Source organism: Vombatus ursinus, unplaced genomic scaffold (genome assembly GCF_900497805.2).
Source record: "Vombatus ursinus unplaced genomic scaffold, bare-nosed wombat genome assembly UNPS02014820.1, whole genome shotgun sequence".
Lineage (NCBI taxonomy): Eukaryota > Metazoa > Chordata > Mammalia > Diprotodontia > Vombatidae > Vombatus > Vombatus ursinus.
Window position 1 is genome coordinate 14,507,659 of NW_020954598.1, and position 15,659 is coordinate 14,523,317.

The 15,659-nt window shown below is 37.6% G+C and overlaps 1 protein-coding gene across 1 annotated transcript in view; it reads left to right on the plus strand.

Annotated features, from left to right (window-relative positions):
- The window catches only part of PKD1L1 (polycystin 1 like 1, transient receptor potential channel interacting), a 172,095-nt gene extending 157,858 nt beyond the window's left edge, over nt 1-14,237 (plus strand). Inside the window, exons 51-56 of the mRNA XM_027837267.1 lie at nt 2,978-3,082; nt 3,549-3,689; nt 6,394-6,528; nt 12,070-12,300; nt 13,549-13,713; nt 14,055-14,237. Coding sequence (XP_027693068.1) covers nt 2,978-3,082; nt 3,549-3,689; nt 6,394-6,528; nt 12,070-12,300; nt 13,549-13,713; nt 14,055-14,237 — 960 coding nt within the window. The remainder of the gene's footprint in view (nt 1-2,977; nt 3,083-3,548; nt 3,690-6,393; nt 6,529-12,069; nt 12,301-13,548; nt 13,714-14,054) is intronic.
- The last annotated feature ends 1,422 nt before the right edge of the window (nt 14,238-15,659 follow it).

Consider the following 15,659-nt stretch of genomic DNA (forward strand, 5'->3'; position numbering starts at 1 on the left):
AATATATATTTGTCAGTAGAGAAGACCACCTAGACAACATAAGGAAAAGAATGTACTCTCTGAATAGATATCCAACAATGAATCTATTCATATAACAAATATTTACTGCACGCCTACCATTGCAAGGCACTGTTCCAGCTGCTGACAAAAGTACAAATTCTAGATAGATGTATATTTATTAAGTGTCTACTATGTGCTACTGGGTGTGGGGAAACCTAGGCCGAAAAGAAAAAAAATGAAACAATCTCTGCCCTCAGGGTGCTTACCTTTTACTGGGGGTTACAACATGTTCACAAATAGGTAACTATAGGATATCACAAAATAAATAGACGCACATTTCTGGAAGTCATCTACATTTAGATGATAATTTAACCTGTAAGAGTTTATAGATGACTGAGAAAGGGTTTAGAGAGAAAAGACACAGTCTCTGCCTTCATGAAGCTTAAAGTCTAATATGAAATACACAAATATATCTAGCATACAATTTTGCATGATAAGTGCATTAGAAAGTTACAAAACAAAGTGTTCTATGAGTTCTGAAGGTAACGAGGAAGATCACCAGTACTTCATGGAGAAGGTAGCAGTTGAGTTGGACATTATAGAATAGATAAGATTTAAATAAATTAAGTGGTGAAAGAGAGGTCATTTCTGGTACAAAATAGCGTGGGTCAAATTTCAGAGGTAGGACAGGGCTATGTACATTTAGGGGGCAGGGCTTAGTCTTGGGAGTGTGCTGGCAAATGTTTAACAACCACCTCTCCAAAAAAAAAGTATATATGACACACTTTTAAGTTTAATCTGCATTTTTAACATTTTCTCCATCACTTTCTTAATCTAGACAATAAAAAAAAACACCCATAAATCAAACCTCGAGTTGAGTTTGCAGATTTCTGAGTTGTAAATGCTCACACTGAAAATTTAACAATCAGCTCTCATGAGCTGATTGACCTATTTCAGCTGGCTCCAGCAAACCGCTGCCTTCAGTTTTAATGATGACATAGATTGAATGGAATGGAATAATAGAGGATAAAGAGGTAATAAAAAAGTTGTTGCCATATTGTGGAGGTTTTGGAATACAAGACAGAGGTGTTTGAATTTTATGCCATAGAATTACAGAATTTCAGAGTTGATCCCTATTCCAGGTAATGATTGGTTAAGAATCACCACCTCAAGAAAAGCATCCAGTCTTGGCTTGAAGGACTCCAGTGGGAGAGAAGTCCCTGTGTCCTGATTCAGCCCATTCCTCTTCTGGTTGGTTTTCGTGTTAAGGAAGGGGGCCTTGCATTAAAGCCTGAATTCCCTCCTTGCCACTTCTACCCCTTGTTCCCACTTCTACCCTCTGGGTTAGAACAGAATAATCCAATTCCTCTTATACGTGACAGCCTTTCAAGTACTAGAAGATGGTGGTCGTGTTCCCCTGAGACTTTTACTCTCCAGGTCAAACATTCGTAGTTCTTTCAACTTATCCTCATCTGCCATGCTCTGGAGGCCCTTCCCCCTTTCAATGACCTCCTCTACACATTCTCCATTTTGTCAAGGTCCTGCCTAAAAGTGGTATCCAGAATAGAACACAATAACCCAGATGCAGTCTGACCGGGGCAGAGGCTGGCTGGGCTATTTATTACCTCCTTACTCCTGGAAGCCATGCTTCTCTTCATAGTTTACATGAGCTTTTTGGGGATGCCATAAGATAAACTGATAGGGAGCCATTTATGATTTTTGAGCAGAGGGGCAATATGACTAGTTCTATGCACAAGAAACACCAACTCTGGCAGCAGTATGGAGAATGGATTGGAGGGAGAAGGTAGTGGAAGTAGAAAGGTCTGTCAGGAAGTGATTGCCTATAGCCTAAGCAGCTGGTTATCAGGGCCTATACTACAGCCATAGTAAGTAGAAACAAAGAGGAACATTTAAGAGATGCTGTGGAGGGAGAGTTTGACTTGGTAAGATCTTTCTGACCTGGGTAAGATCATTGTGGAGCCACTTTTTCCAAAGATAATGTTCCCTTTGTATTATGGTACTCTTTGCTATCTTTTAAAGCCTAACTTTAAAGTGGGCAGTTAGATGGCCCAGTGGTTAGAGTGCCAGGCCCTAGCTAACATTAGAGATGCATGTCATTTGTAGTAGGAGTCCCCATACATTACTCTAATGCACGTTTTGGTGTCAGAAAGATAAATTTGTTGGCCATGGGTACTCTTGAATCAACAAGTCAACAAGCATTTATCAAGGGTTAGTCTTGCCAAGTACTGGGCTAAGTTCTAGAGATACAAACAGAAGCAAAAACAAAGACAGTCCCTGCCCTCAAGGAGCTTACATCTAACGATGGAAAACAGTGTATAAAAGGGAACTGAAAATGGGGGTGGGGAGGTGTTGATGGTGAAGTTCAGAAAATAACAAGCAAAGTCAGGAGAAGAATGAAAATTGGCTGGTCTGGACCCGTTTTGAAAATGAAGACTAACCGATGGAAGAAGGGAGAGCCAGGGGTGGAGGGCCATATACTTAGCTGCCCAGTGTATTTCAAGCTCTTTGGGAGGTATCCACCCTGATGGACTCACTGATGGAGGCTTGAGGTATTGATGTTTAAGATAGGATAGAGAGCGGATGCCTGATGTCATGGTTTTGAGAGCTTCTGCTGAGGAACTCCATCTAACAAGGCAGGTAGGTACCCTTTGTGCAGTTGTAGTCTTAGTTGTGTGAAGCGCTGAAAGGTCGATCCCTTGCCTAGGGTCACACAGCCAATATTTGTCAGAGGGAAGGTATGAACCCAAGTCTTCCTGGCTTTGAAGCCAGCTCTCTATCCCCTGCACCATGTTGCTTCTCATTCATCACTAAAAGGTATAAACGCAGAGCTCTCAGATGAACAAGGAATTGCATCGTACCATCGTCAGAACATGGGCGGTAGAAGAGTGTGCCAAAAAATTCAATCAGCTTATAACTCTTAAAAACATTCTGTTTCTTTTGTTGGTTTTTAAAACAGTTGGTTTTCCTGGTATTCAGCCTCATTCGCCTCTGCTTTCAAATGTTCGTTATGATTCAGAAAGGAATCTTCAGCTACTGGCAAGACTCATGGAACTGGCTAGAGGTAGCAACAACAGAAAGAACAACCAACTAGCATTTATATAGCCCTGCAAGGTTTCCAAAGTGCTTTACAAATAATATCTCGTTTTATTCTCCCAACAACCCTAGGAGACAGGTGTTATAATCCCTATTTTACAGAGGACAAAATTGGGGCCTGCAAAGATTAAATGACTTATTCAGGGTCACACAGTATAGTTTCTTTTCTCCTATTTTCTGTAATATTAGAAAGTTCTTTGTCATTTATAGTACATTTTCTATATGGGAAGAACAGATTTAATGAAAAAGTATATTTTGTATAAACTTCTACCATCTTTTGTTGTTGGATTGTTTTCTTCTCATTGTAATATTGTAATGCTAAAATATAACAATCAAGAAATATGGACAGAGAGCTAGATAAACTGGCAGGTAGAAATTAATTTATTCAAATGGAAATTTATCATGGCATATTTTTTTCTGTTTTAATTTTCTAGATGTGCATAATTGCAATGAGTTTTTCTTACTTTGCACACTCCATTTTTCATTTTATCCTTGTGGTGGATGTGATTGACCAGTTTCATAAGGGATTTTTCCAAGTATTTGTGGACTTCAATCCTATTTTATCCTGGCATCAGGTATGAAATTATATATAACTAAAACATAGGTGATTGCTTTAGGGCATTGATAAAACTGAACATATGTTATAAGGCATATTATGTTAAAAAAGATTGAACATATGGGGAATTTTTAACTTATAAGAGTTACTTAGCAGGGTCAGACATAAAATTTATTTGCAAATATAAAATGTTATTTCCTAATTTTTTTTACATTGTTCCAGATACTGTATATATAGTAAACCTGACCTAAAGAGTACTTCTGACTTATTCCTCTCTCTTTCTAAGATTTTCCCTGACCTTCTCAACTTTATTGCCTTTTGCCACATAGTCCTTTCTGCTCCCACTTTGAGATCTTTAGGGATGCAGATAAAAGATTCTGAAAAGAGACTGGAAAGTCTCTAAAATGCCCCAAACCACTTCAAATCCCCAGTTCTACCGGGATCACCGTCCCATCCAAATTCCTATCTCTCTTTCTCTAATTGACTATCAAGAAATCTATAGGAATGCTCCCCTCACATTAGCTGGAACCCCCAAGGCAGGATTTATGGAAGGACTGGACTGAAGTCTTAAAGGATGAGAAGACATAGATGGGTTATAATCTATGCCATTGAATGGAGAACCAACACCAATACAACAATCCATTAAAGTATTTAAATATAAAACAGAAAATGATAGGTGCGTAAGAAGCAAGTGAACTTATGTTCTCCTTCATACTTAGATGAAGTTCTGTGTACAATTGAGGGAAGGAAAGATCCAGACGTCCAGAGAAGACTTCACACAGAGATGACATTTTAGTTGGATCTTAAGAGACAGAATTTCATTGGGGTAATACTGGTGGGGGTGGGACAGATTGGAGGGAGAGAAAGGAGCATGAGCAAAATATAAAACTTGTATGGTCTACCATAAGTAATTGATTCTGGTAAGAAGATAGAGTACATTAATGAGAGAAATGCAAGAAAATACTGGAGAAAAGAAGAGTAACCTTCATTGTAGAGACATTACATCACCAGTATTAGATGGTGGAGGGCTTTGAATACCAAGCTAAGAAACTTAGACTTGGCTAGATAATATGAAACTATTAAAAGTTTCTGTGAAAAAGGACTTAAGAAGATTTATGCATAATAATTCATCTGGTAGCAGTATGAAGGCTGTATTAAAAGGTATTGCCAAACACTTGAAAGCACAAAAGTCTTTACTAAAATATGGAAATGAAAGGTATACATTGTTCAGATATACATATATAATATATTTAGTAATGTATTTCATAGTAATATATTATGTAGAAATAATTCATGTATGTATATACAGAAATACATACATGTAATGAAAGACATTGAAAAGAAACAAAATGACACAGCAAAAAAATATACACTCGGGACTGCCAGTCAAGATAGTGCAGTGAGAGGATTGAATGGTATGAGGCTTTTAGCATACATCAATATGACAATACCTCAAGGACCTATCTTATTGTTAGTAGGATGACTCCCAGTATGTGAACTTTTTCTTCTAATGAAATTGCAAACTGTCTATAACAAATAGTCATAAAGTGCTACCTGACACACAGAAAGGTTAAGTAATTTGCCTGTGGTCACACAGCTAGTGTTAGAGAGATGATTTGAATCCAGGTCTTTCTGACATAGGAAACAAGGATAACTTTCTTATCATTGAAGCAATCCTACAATGAAATCAACTGCTTTATGGCATATTGAGTTCCCTGTAACTGGAAATGCCAAATTTTCTTTTAGGAATACAGTTGAAGGAATTCTGGCATTCTATGGGAGATTAAACTAAACGATCACTGAAAGAAAATTCCAACTCTGAATGATTCTATTCATTCAGTCCACTCAAATCTATTACTATTTTTACTAACTATTCTGAGCTGACTCTAGATAAAATTTTGCAGTGTACTTAATTTATCTTGAGGACCTTCTCATCTCCTCTCTGTCTCTTTTTGGCTTGCTAACCCAACCACTCCAGGTACCACGTAATATTGTGCTTATTACTAAAGAACTTCCAGCTCAGCTAATCTAGTAGCTGTACTAGATGCCTTCCCAGGCATCTGTGCATCTTTCTAATATTAAGAATTCAGGAAGAGTAAGACGTTTCAAATACAAAGGGATGACTTTCTAGCGATGGAACTTGATATATGGTGGGAGAATTATTTGGAAGGTTGGGGATAGAATTGGTGGTGGTAAATCAAGTTTAAGGCAACATTCCTTATAGTTATATGACTCTGTAAGCTGTAGTTGGCAATTAGCCAAAAGAGTTACATGTGTTTTATAAAGTGAAGGATGATATAATACACTAATACAACAATGAAAAGTCTTAAAGAGACACAGATTGCACATGGCAGAGTCATCTGTAGGATCCCTAACTGGATATAACTGACTAAGAAACTTTAAATTGTACCCCCCCCACACACACCTACACCTGGTACTTTTTGTCATGTAGATTTTGAAAAGACCAATTTACAGGTTTGGGAGATACTTGTTTTTATTTCTGACTGATCCTTCTCTGTAAATGTCTAATAGTCATTTTATCTTTTTTACTTAAAGGTATTTAAAGGATGTGTTAGTAAGTCAAATCCAATTAAAACTGGTTCCATGTTGTACAGAGCCTCTAGCTTTTTGGAAAAAACATGAAGTGCAATGCAAATATGTTCATCTATACACTTGCATTTAATTGATGTGTTACCATAAGATGCTGTACTCTTCTGTTTCAGAGGAACCGATGTCTTCAAGGAATCCTTTTATTCCTCTTGTTAATAAAATGCCTTCGTCTCCTTGGCGTTTACAAAACAATTGCTCCCAGCTTGACCATGATGAGACTCTCTTGCTCCAACATTATTCTGCCAGTGGTAAAAAAATATTCCTTTTGAGCAAGTTCCCTTCATAGTAGGACTTGAAACAATTAGCATGCCTATAGTTTAAAGTGCTTTTTTTTTTTTAATATTAGCATCAAATGAAAATAAGCTTATGGTCTCCTGAGACAGTCATTCACAACTCTGGCCTGTCATCCTCCACAGTTCAGTTTTAGGTCAACCCTTTGAGCTTCCAGACCTCATGCTTTCACAACTGTCAATGGAAGGTTAAGAAGATTCCTCTCCCTTAGTATTGTGAGAACAGCTAAGTGGATAAAATACTGACAGGTATCATTGAATGAGAAGTACCTTTTAAGTTTAGAATACTGACTTGAGAGTGTCTATGAAGAACAAAGGTAGGCCAGTCCCATAGTGAGAAAGAGAAATAACACATGGGCAATGTGAGTGCTACACAATATTAAGAAAACCAGCAGAAGGGCTGAATTCAGCACAGGGTCAGATCTTCTCTTGGGGATTTATGGGAAACAAAATAGATAAGAATCACATAGAGTGAGAAGTCATGAAGGGGCTGTGATCTACATCAGTGAAGGTAGTCACCCATACCACTGAAATCCCATATTCATCCAATTACTACTATAATAACAAAGTACAAGTATTCTAGCCTGCAGCGATATGACGTAAAATGCCACCACTTTATTTATAGTGTTTGAGAGGCTTAAGGTTATATCTAGTTAGATTATGCAAATCCCAATGATGAGCTTTGCCTCATGCCTCAGCTCGCTGCTACCATGTGCAAGATGGTGCTGGTTATTTTGTGATAAAGGCCTTATGATCTGGCAACATCAGGTACAGAGGAACTGAAACCTACAGACACAAATCAGGGCTCAGGCTCCTTGTAGGCTATAAACAGAAAACAAGTTATCACACAGAAGTAATTAATTATAGTATTGCAGTTAATAAGAAAAACCAATTATAGAGCACAAATATGGCTAGCAAGAAGCATAACTATACAATGATATAAAAATTCATATATTTAATCTAAACATTTGGGTTGAATTTCTGATGTAATATAATGGATTTCTTGTTCTGTCAAAATTATTCCACAGCATCTCTCCAGCTCTCAGTATTTATTCTACTATTTACACCAGCCCAATTGCTTATATCAGTTAAAAGTCCTCTTACTATTAATTGATTTTTTGTCCTTAAAGAAACCTGGTTATATCATCTCTGACCTCTGGCCAAATGTAAGACTTTGTAATAACAACAGCTAACATTCATGTAGAGCTTACTTACTATGTGCCAGGCACTGTGCTAAGCATTTTACAATTATTATCTCATTTGAGCCTTCCAACAACCCTTCCAACAACAACCCATTTGTGTGATCTCTTTGGGATATAGCCCTAGAAGTGCTATTGCTGGGTCAAAGGGTATGCCCATTTTTATAGCCCTTTGGGCATAGTTCCAAATTGCTCTCCAAAATGGTTGGATCATTTCACAACTGCACCAACAATGCATTAGTGTTCCAATTTTCCCACATCTTCTCCAACATTTATCATTTTCCTGTTTTATCATGTTGGCCATTCTGATAGCTGTGATGTGGTACCTCAGAGTTGTTTTGATTTGCATTTCTCTGACATCTGGCCAAATGTAAGACTTTGTAATAACAACAGCTAACATTCATGTAGAGCTTACTTACTTACTATGTGCCAGGCACTGTGCTAAGCATTTTACAATTATTATCTCATTTGAGCCTTCCAACAACCCTAGGATGCTGGTGCTATTATTAAACCCATATTACAGATGATGAAACTGTGGAGGTTAAGTGACTTGCCCAGGATCACATAGCTAATAATTGTCTGAGGTCAGATTTGAACTCAGTTCTTCCTGACTCCAAGCCTAGCACTCCATCCATTGTGCCACCTAGCTGCCCTAGTAGTAAATAGATTTTTTTTAAAATAAAGAACTATGCCTATATTTTCTACTATATATTATACATAGTACTAAGCATAGTCATGGATAAAGTGTGGGAAGGATTATACCCAATGATGGTAACAAATATTGCTATAGTCATACAATTTTGCCATTTAAGCAAAATACAATAAATGAAAAGAAATCTTTTTTTTTCAAGCAATTTACTCTAATGCTTCAGTGGTTCCATGATCTCAACAATGTGAACAGAGCTTTCAAGACAGGTTAACAACAAGCATTTATTAAGTGCTTATCATGTGCAAAACACTGTGGTAAATACTAAGAATACAAATACAAGCAGAAAGATGATGGTTCCTACTCTCAAGGAGCTTACATTCTTTTTTTTAAATTTATTTTGATTTATCAATAATCACTTCCATATGCTTTTGAATTTAAAATTTTTCTCCCCCTTCCTCCCCACCACCCTCCCCAAGATGGCCCACAATCTGATATAGGCTATACATTTACATTCATATTAAACATATTTTCACATTAGTGATGTTGTAAGTAGAAATTAAAACCAATAGGAGGAACCATCAGAAAGAGGAAACAAAACTCAACAGAAGAGAAAAAAAATAACAATTTGGCTTCCATAGTTCTTTCTTTGGATGTGGATAGCATTTTCCATCACAAGGCCTCTGGAGATGTCTTAGATCCTTGTATTGCCAGGAAGGCAATATTAGTCATCACACAATGTAGCTATTATTGTGTACAATGTTCTCTTGGTTCTGCTTACTTCACTCAGCATCAGACCATACAAGTCTTTCCAGGTTTTTCTGAAGTCAGCCTGTTCATCATTTCTTATGGCACAATAGTATTCCATCACATTCATGTACCAAAACTTGCTCAGCCATTCCTCAATTGATGGGTATCCTCCCAATTTCTAATTCTTTGCCACCACAAAAAGAGCTGCTATGAGTATTTTTGTACATGTAGGTCCTTTTCCCATTTGTGTGATCTCTTTGGGATATAGCCCTAGAAGTGCTATTGCTGGGTCAAAGGGTATGCCCATTTTTATAGCCCTTTGGGCATAGTTCCAAATTGCTCTCCAAAATGGTTGCCTCATTTCACAACTGCACCAACAATGCATTAGTGTTTCAATTTTCCCACATCTTCTCCAACATTTATCATTTTCTTGTTTATCATGTTGGCCATTCTGATAGCTGTGATGTGGTACCTCAGAGTTGTTTTGATTTGCATTTCTCTAATCAATAGTGATTTAGAGCATTTTTTCATATGACTATAGATGACTTTAATTTCTTCATCTGAAGGAGCTTACATTCTAATGGGGGAGGACAATACTTAAAATAAAACTGAAAAGGGAAAGAGATAAAGGGTAGCTGGCAAGGGAGTATTGTAGTGAAAGTCCAGAGAATCAGGAATGCTGCCTGGAAAGTAATAGAAGGTATGACTGACCCAGGCATCCTCCTTAAAATAGAGGTTCTGAGAGAAACCAGCCAATGAAAGGACAGGCTGGGGGTTGGGGGACTTGCAGTGTGGCAAGTAGCGGGGAGGAGTGAGCTTCTAGGGTGATGATGCTTTTATGGGATCCTAGAATACCAGGATTGGTGCACATTGTCTTCTAATCTATGCCTTCTCATCCTATGTGATTCTTATACAAGTTCTTCTACAAATTCTCCATAGATCATCTACCCAAAGCACTGGAGACTTTTGTCTTACTTTTTTGATATTTTATGGATCCTAGTACAAAACTCGAGTTGTCCATACATCATCTCTTATTCTTACTCCATGACTTACCCACTTCCTTTTGGGTCCACACTCATTTTTGGTGTTGTCTTTAATAGTACATCTTGCACACAAGCCGTTGTGGGTGATGGGCAAGGACATTTTACTGCTCTGCATAATTTCACACATAAAATGAGAGGATTTCTATTTCTAATTACTTAATACTCCTTAGCTTCTGTTACTCTACTTGCAGTCAATTGCACTAGCGTAAATGCCTAGGTAAATATTTATATGCCACCCATCACCAGACCACCAGTCTAGTTCCAAACACTGTCACAAGGGCAGTGTGTTTGTATGCATATATGTGTGTGTACACAATATCTATATACATATTTCAAGAATTTATAATTTCATCACTGTGTTTCCATCCGCCACTGATACAGGCCACACAACCCCTCTCTGACTTTGGAGATGGTCTTTTAGAGTTGTTGTGAACAAAAAAAATGTATCCTTTTGCAACCAATCAAACAATCAGCAAGCATTTATTAAGCACCTACTATGTAGCAGGCATGGTGCTAATTGTTGGGGATGCAAAAGACAGAAAATGAAATAGCCCCTGATCTCAAGGAGCTTGCATGCTACCAACTTGGTGATGAAGTTCTCCTTTAATAACAGTCATGTGACCTCTCACCTCACTTCATAATCAAAGCCCTTCCAGCTTAGTCGGACCTGCTAGAACTTGGTAACATAGATTACCTAGAGTTATCACCAAACTACAATGACATATTGGGCTAGGACTTAATAGAATTACATATAGAGAAAGATAGATAGATAGCAGCTAAATGGCATTTTGGGTAAAGTGTTGGATTAGGAGTCAGGAAGATCTGAGTTCAAATCTGACATCTAATATTTCCCAACTGTGTGAAACTCAGCACATCACTCAACCTATTTGCTCATCTGTGAAATGGGGATAATAATAGTACCTACTTCCCAGGGTTGTGGGAAAGGTAAATATTCGTAAAGGACTTTGTAAACCTTAAAGCACTATATAAATGCTAGTTGTTATTGTTACTGTTTATTCTCCACCCCAGACCTCTGATTTCATTAATGCAAGAAATTCCCCATGCTTGGGGTCACCCAGCCAGTATATGGGGTATCAGGGTATCAGTATCAGAGATGGGACTTGAACCCAAGTCTTTCTGACTTTGAGGCTAACTTTCTGTTTATTATGCCATATTGCTTCTGTGTGTATGTATATATCACATATAATTTTTAGGAAAATAATATAAAATACATGATAATTATATATGTACACATAAATATAAAAATCACTAGTTCTCTTTAATAAGAAAAAAGTATGACCAATAGTTATGGACAGAAAAAAATGGAAGCGGTAACCAGAGAATATCCCCATAAGACACAGTGTACAATTATAGAACAAATGAAGTCAGGCCTCTAAGTCATTTGGAGGTTATCTCATATTCAGAGGCCAAGTGCTGTGCTCAGTCTGGTAAGTACTTCAAGAAATGTTCCCTAAGATGCTTGCCTAGATATGGTCCCATCCACCCTGAAGGCATTCAGAAAATACTTGTTGGTTTAAATGCTTGCTAGAGTGGGTTGAATAAGCAAATATACTGAGCCTTTGATCTGGCCTCTTAAACTCCAGTCTAAGAAGTCTCTCTGTTCCAGCCACCATAACTAAACCTAATCTGGAATTAAATTTAACTTAAAAGTGATCAACATGCATATCCCTTAAAGGGTTTAGTCTCAAGACATTTTCCTTCTATAACATTTACTTTCTTCCCTCCCCCCCACATTTAAAAATATGAGTATTAATGTACCCAAACATATCTTCTGTTGCTACCACAGTGTAGTTTTTTTGTAAAGTCTGTTTTCTGCTAAGGATTCTTTATTTTCTTGCAGCTGGCTGGTGTCCTGCTTACAGCGGCCTACTCATACCTTGGGCAATTTCTGTTCTCAGCTCATGCCTTTCCATTTAGAAGCTTTGCAGACTACTTCCAAATGCTGTTGCTATGTTTTCTGGGAACCAATGAGAAGAGAACATTCTTTAGTCTTTACAAGTCTGATCACTATGCCACGGTTTATTATTATGGGACCCTTTGCATAGCAGTGATCATTTTGTGGTCTGGAATTGTAAGTACTGTAATGTAATACATAGCTTAGACTTGACTATTAAAAATAAGTTTAAATTAATATCTAGGGACCAACTTCATTTGAAATACTTGTTGATTCCCATTGTGTATTTCTACACTGTGCAGGTCAAATTCCCTTATAGTGATTTCCCATCAGTGCTGTGTTCTCTTTATGTACTAGAATTTTGTTATGTAGACTGTTATTTGAAATGAGTGGGCTGCTGGCTAAGACTTAGACATTTTGTCATATAAAAGCTTGTATTGCAATGGGATTTCATTTGTGGCTTTTTATCCTATTACACAGTGTGCTTCTGCCTTACCAGTAGCAATAGAGGTCTGGAATAGTTAATACAGATGTATTTTTCTATATGATGGTGATATCATGTAATATCAGATAATATCATGGTAACTCTCAGAGGAACAGGGTTCTAGGCCCAAACCTGTTACCTGTTTAACTGTGGACAAGTTATTTGCTTTCTCTTGATCTCAGTTAATTGTCTATAAAACAAAGTGTGAGATGGTGTCTAAGGCTCCTTCCAGACCTAAGGTTCTATTATTATCCAATGACAAATATTGACAGCAACCATATATAGAATTTCTAACTCATAAATTAAAGAAGAAAAAAAGAAGCTGCTTTGAAAATATAGAGACATTTTCTTCTGCCTTAAAATTCAATGTCATGAATCTAATGTAGCCAAGGTAACCGAGCGCTCCACACTGAATGCCCGTTCACACTGAAATATAGTCCATATTTTAAAAACTACCCTGATCCATACAGTTTTTAATTTAAACTAACTTGTAGGGAAATTTGCATTTCAGATACAGGAAATTCCATCAAGTTCTCTATCAGTCTGTAGGCTTATTAAAGGAAGAAAAAAACAAACAAACAAAAACCCATTGTAATCAGCTCTGTGCTGTTTTGTTTTTAGCCTGGACCTGTGATTATATTAGTGTAGGGAAATCCTGGTGTTTAAATTTCCTCCATTAGTAACTCATCTGTAACTTATAATCAGAGAACTTCCAGCGATTTGCCTATGGTCACACAAGTAGTATATATGAAGGGAAGGACTAGAGTCCAGGTCTTACTAATTCTGAGTTTGGCCATCTATACCAAGTCATGCTCATTGAAATACAGATTTAAGCCATAAGCTTATGGAAGATTCTGGTTAGAAATGCATTTTTTTTTAACAGTGTCCTTAGAGCTTGCTTTGATTAATTTTATACTGAAGTGATCTTTTGTCTTTTCCAGTTGAGAGGAGTCCTCATTTCTTTTATGCAAGATGCAAAGAGATCTTTTCGAAGTCAACGGCTGTTGAGATTCAAAGATGTCGCTGACCATACTTGGGAGAAGGTGCTCTACTTTCTGGGAATACAAAAACCAGTGATAGCAGTGGAAGAGACTGTGAAGCACAGAGTAAGCTACTGGGTTTTTAGACTGCAGATTGTGTTGGTACTATTCTTAGAGTAATGGTTTTGGCTCAAGTCTGTATGTCCCAACAGAAAAGCAGGTCCACTTCTTTTTCTTTTTTTGCAATTAAAAGAAGGCTTTAGCCCTGCAGTATATCCTATCCCTAAAGAGGAAAGTTGCAGTAATCTGTTTAAAAAATAGCCATATAACCTTTAAATGAAGTTTGAGTGTGTCTGATAGGGTTATCAATTCAATTTCAAAGTTACAGACGTTATTATACCCTGTCAGAGAAGAAGAAAAAACACACATATCCTTTGATACATTTGCTGTTCTTTTCTTCCCTTCAGAATTTCTGTCTGGATGAATTTGAAAGTCTGATGGATGAACTTCTGTTGAGAGTTAATGGGTTATACTACAGCCTTCATTGCTCTCCTCTAGAAAAACCACCCCGTGACCAAGCAGAGATAGAGCAAAAGGACGAGACCCTAGCTTACAACCTCAGCTCACCTTCTATGGAAAGCAACATATAGCTTTGCCATTTGCAAAATCATCCAGCTCTGTGGATCCTTGGTAGTGGACTATGGTGATGATGTTCATTTTTCCTTAAGGTTATTGGGTTGGTGTGAAATCACTAGCTTTCTAAATCCTATGATCCCTTGGTATGCAAGGCATTAAAGTAAATACAAAATTCGTAGTAAGCTTTGGCTCACCCAGAAACTTAGAACATTTTCATCAATCAAAATTTTACATTGCTTATTCCCAGTAATGATTATAAGCTCTTTGAGAGCAGGGACTGTATCTGTGTGTTTGTCTTTGTAATTCCAGGGCCCTAGTTTAAAAAATGTGTTGATTTAAATGGAATTGAATTGAATATCCTCGTACCAACAATATTTACATCACTTGCATGTATGCACACCGCATTATTTCCTGTGAAGAACTGTTTTTCCCAGTACCTTTGAGAGATTTGGAGGTGGGGTAGCCAGTTTTTCCTGGTCTCTGATTGGCAAAAGAGGGCACCTGTGAATAAAAGTACACAGATGGTAGTACCTACCAATTCCATACCTCATTTTTCTGTTGTATCCTAGGTGTTCTTAATCTGTCGTCTATGATTTAAATTTCTTTATAATTTCATTTGCATATAACTGATTTTCTTAGTAATCCCATGTATTATTTTATACATTTAAAAACATTATTCTGATAAGGGTTTCAACAGACTGCCAAAAGGAGTCCATGACACACAAAAAGGTAAGAACTCCTGGACTTAGAAAAATACTTTGCTCTCAGCAGAACACAGACTGCAGTTGTGCCTGGAGTTGGAAAGGCCAAAGGGAATGATTGGTGGGACTTGCAGGGCAGCTACTCCTGTTGGAGATCAGCAGCAGTTAACAGGCCACAGTAGTTGTTATACTTGACATTGGGGAAGGGGAAGATGGTTGTGGTTCAAACAGATCTGAGCAAGGAAACAGGAAGCCAGACTGAAGTCAAACTAGGAGTCCCCAAAGACAAGCTGTCCAGAGGGCTAGGTAAAAAAACTGTGTACTGAAGCCAAGAACAAAAAAATCCAAACTGGAGGAAGATTTGCATGAAGCAAAGTCAGGATGACTCCATGACAGAAGCAGCACAAAGCAGTGGCAACTGACAGTTATTTTTCTCTACTAGAAATTAGCCTGAGACAGTATTGTCTTGTGGTGTTAGGCAAGCTACCTCCTCATTCAGCTATGGCTGCGCAGTGGGAGACCCGGACTTTGGGAAATTTGGTCACACATTTGCAAAACACACTAAGATTTACAAAATACTTTCCTCAGAAATAACACTTTGAAGGAAATAGTACAAGTGTAACTAAGTTCATTCTATAGATGAAAGAATAGAGATGGAGAGAACTAAAATGACTTGACCGTAGAGATCCAGTCAGTAGGTGTCAAAGCAAGAACGCCATTCCTGTGTTCTCCATT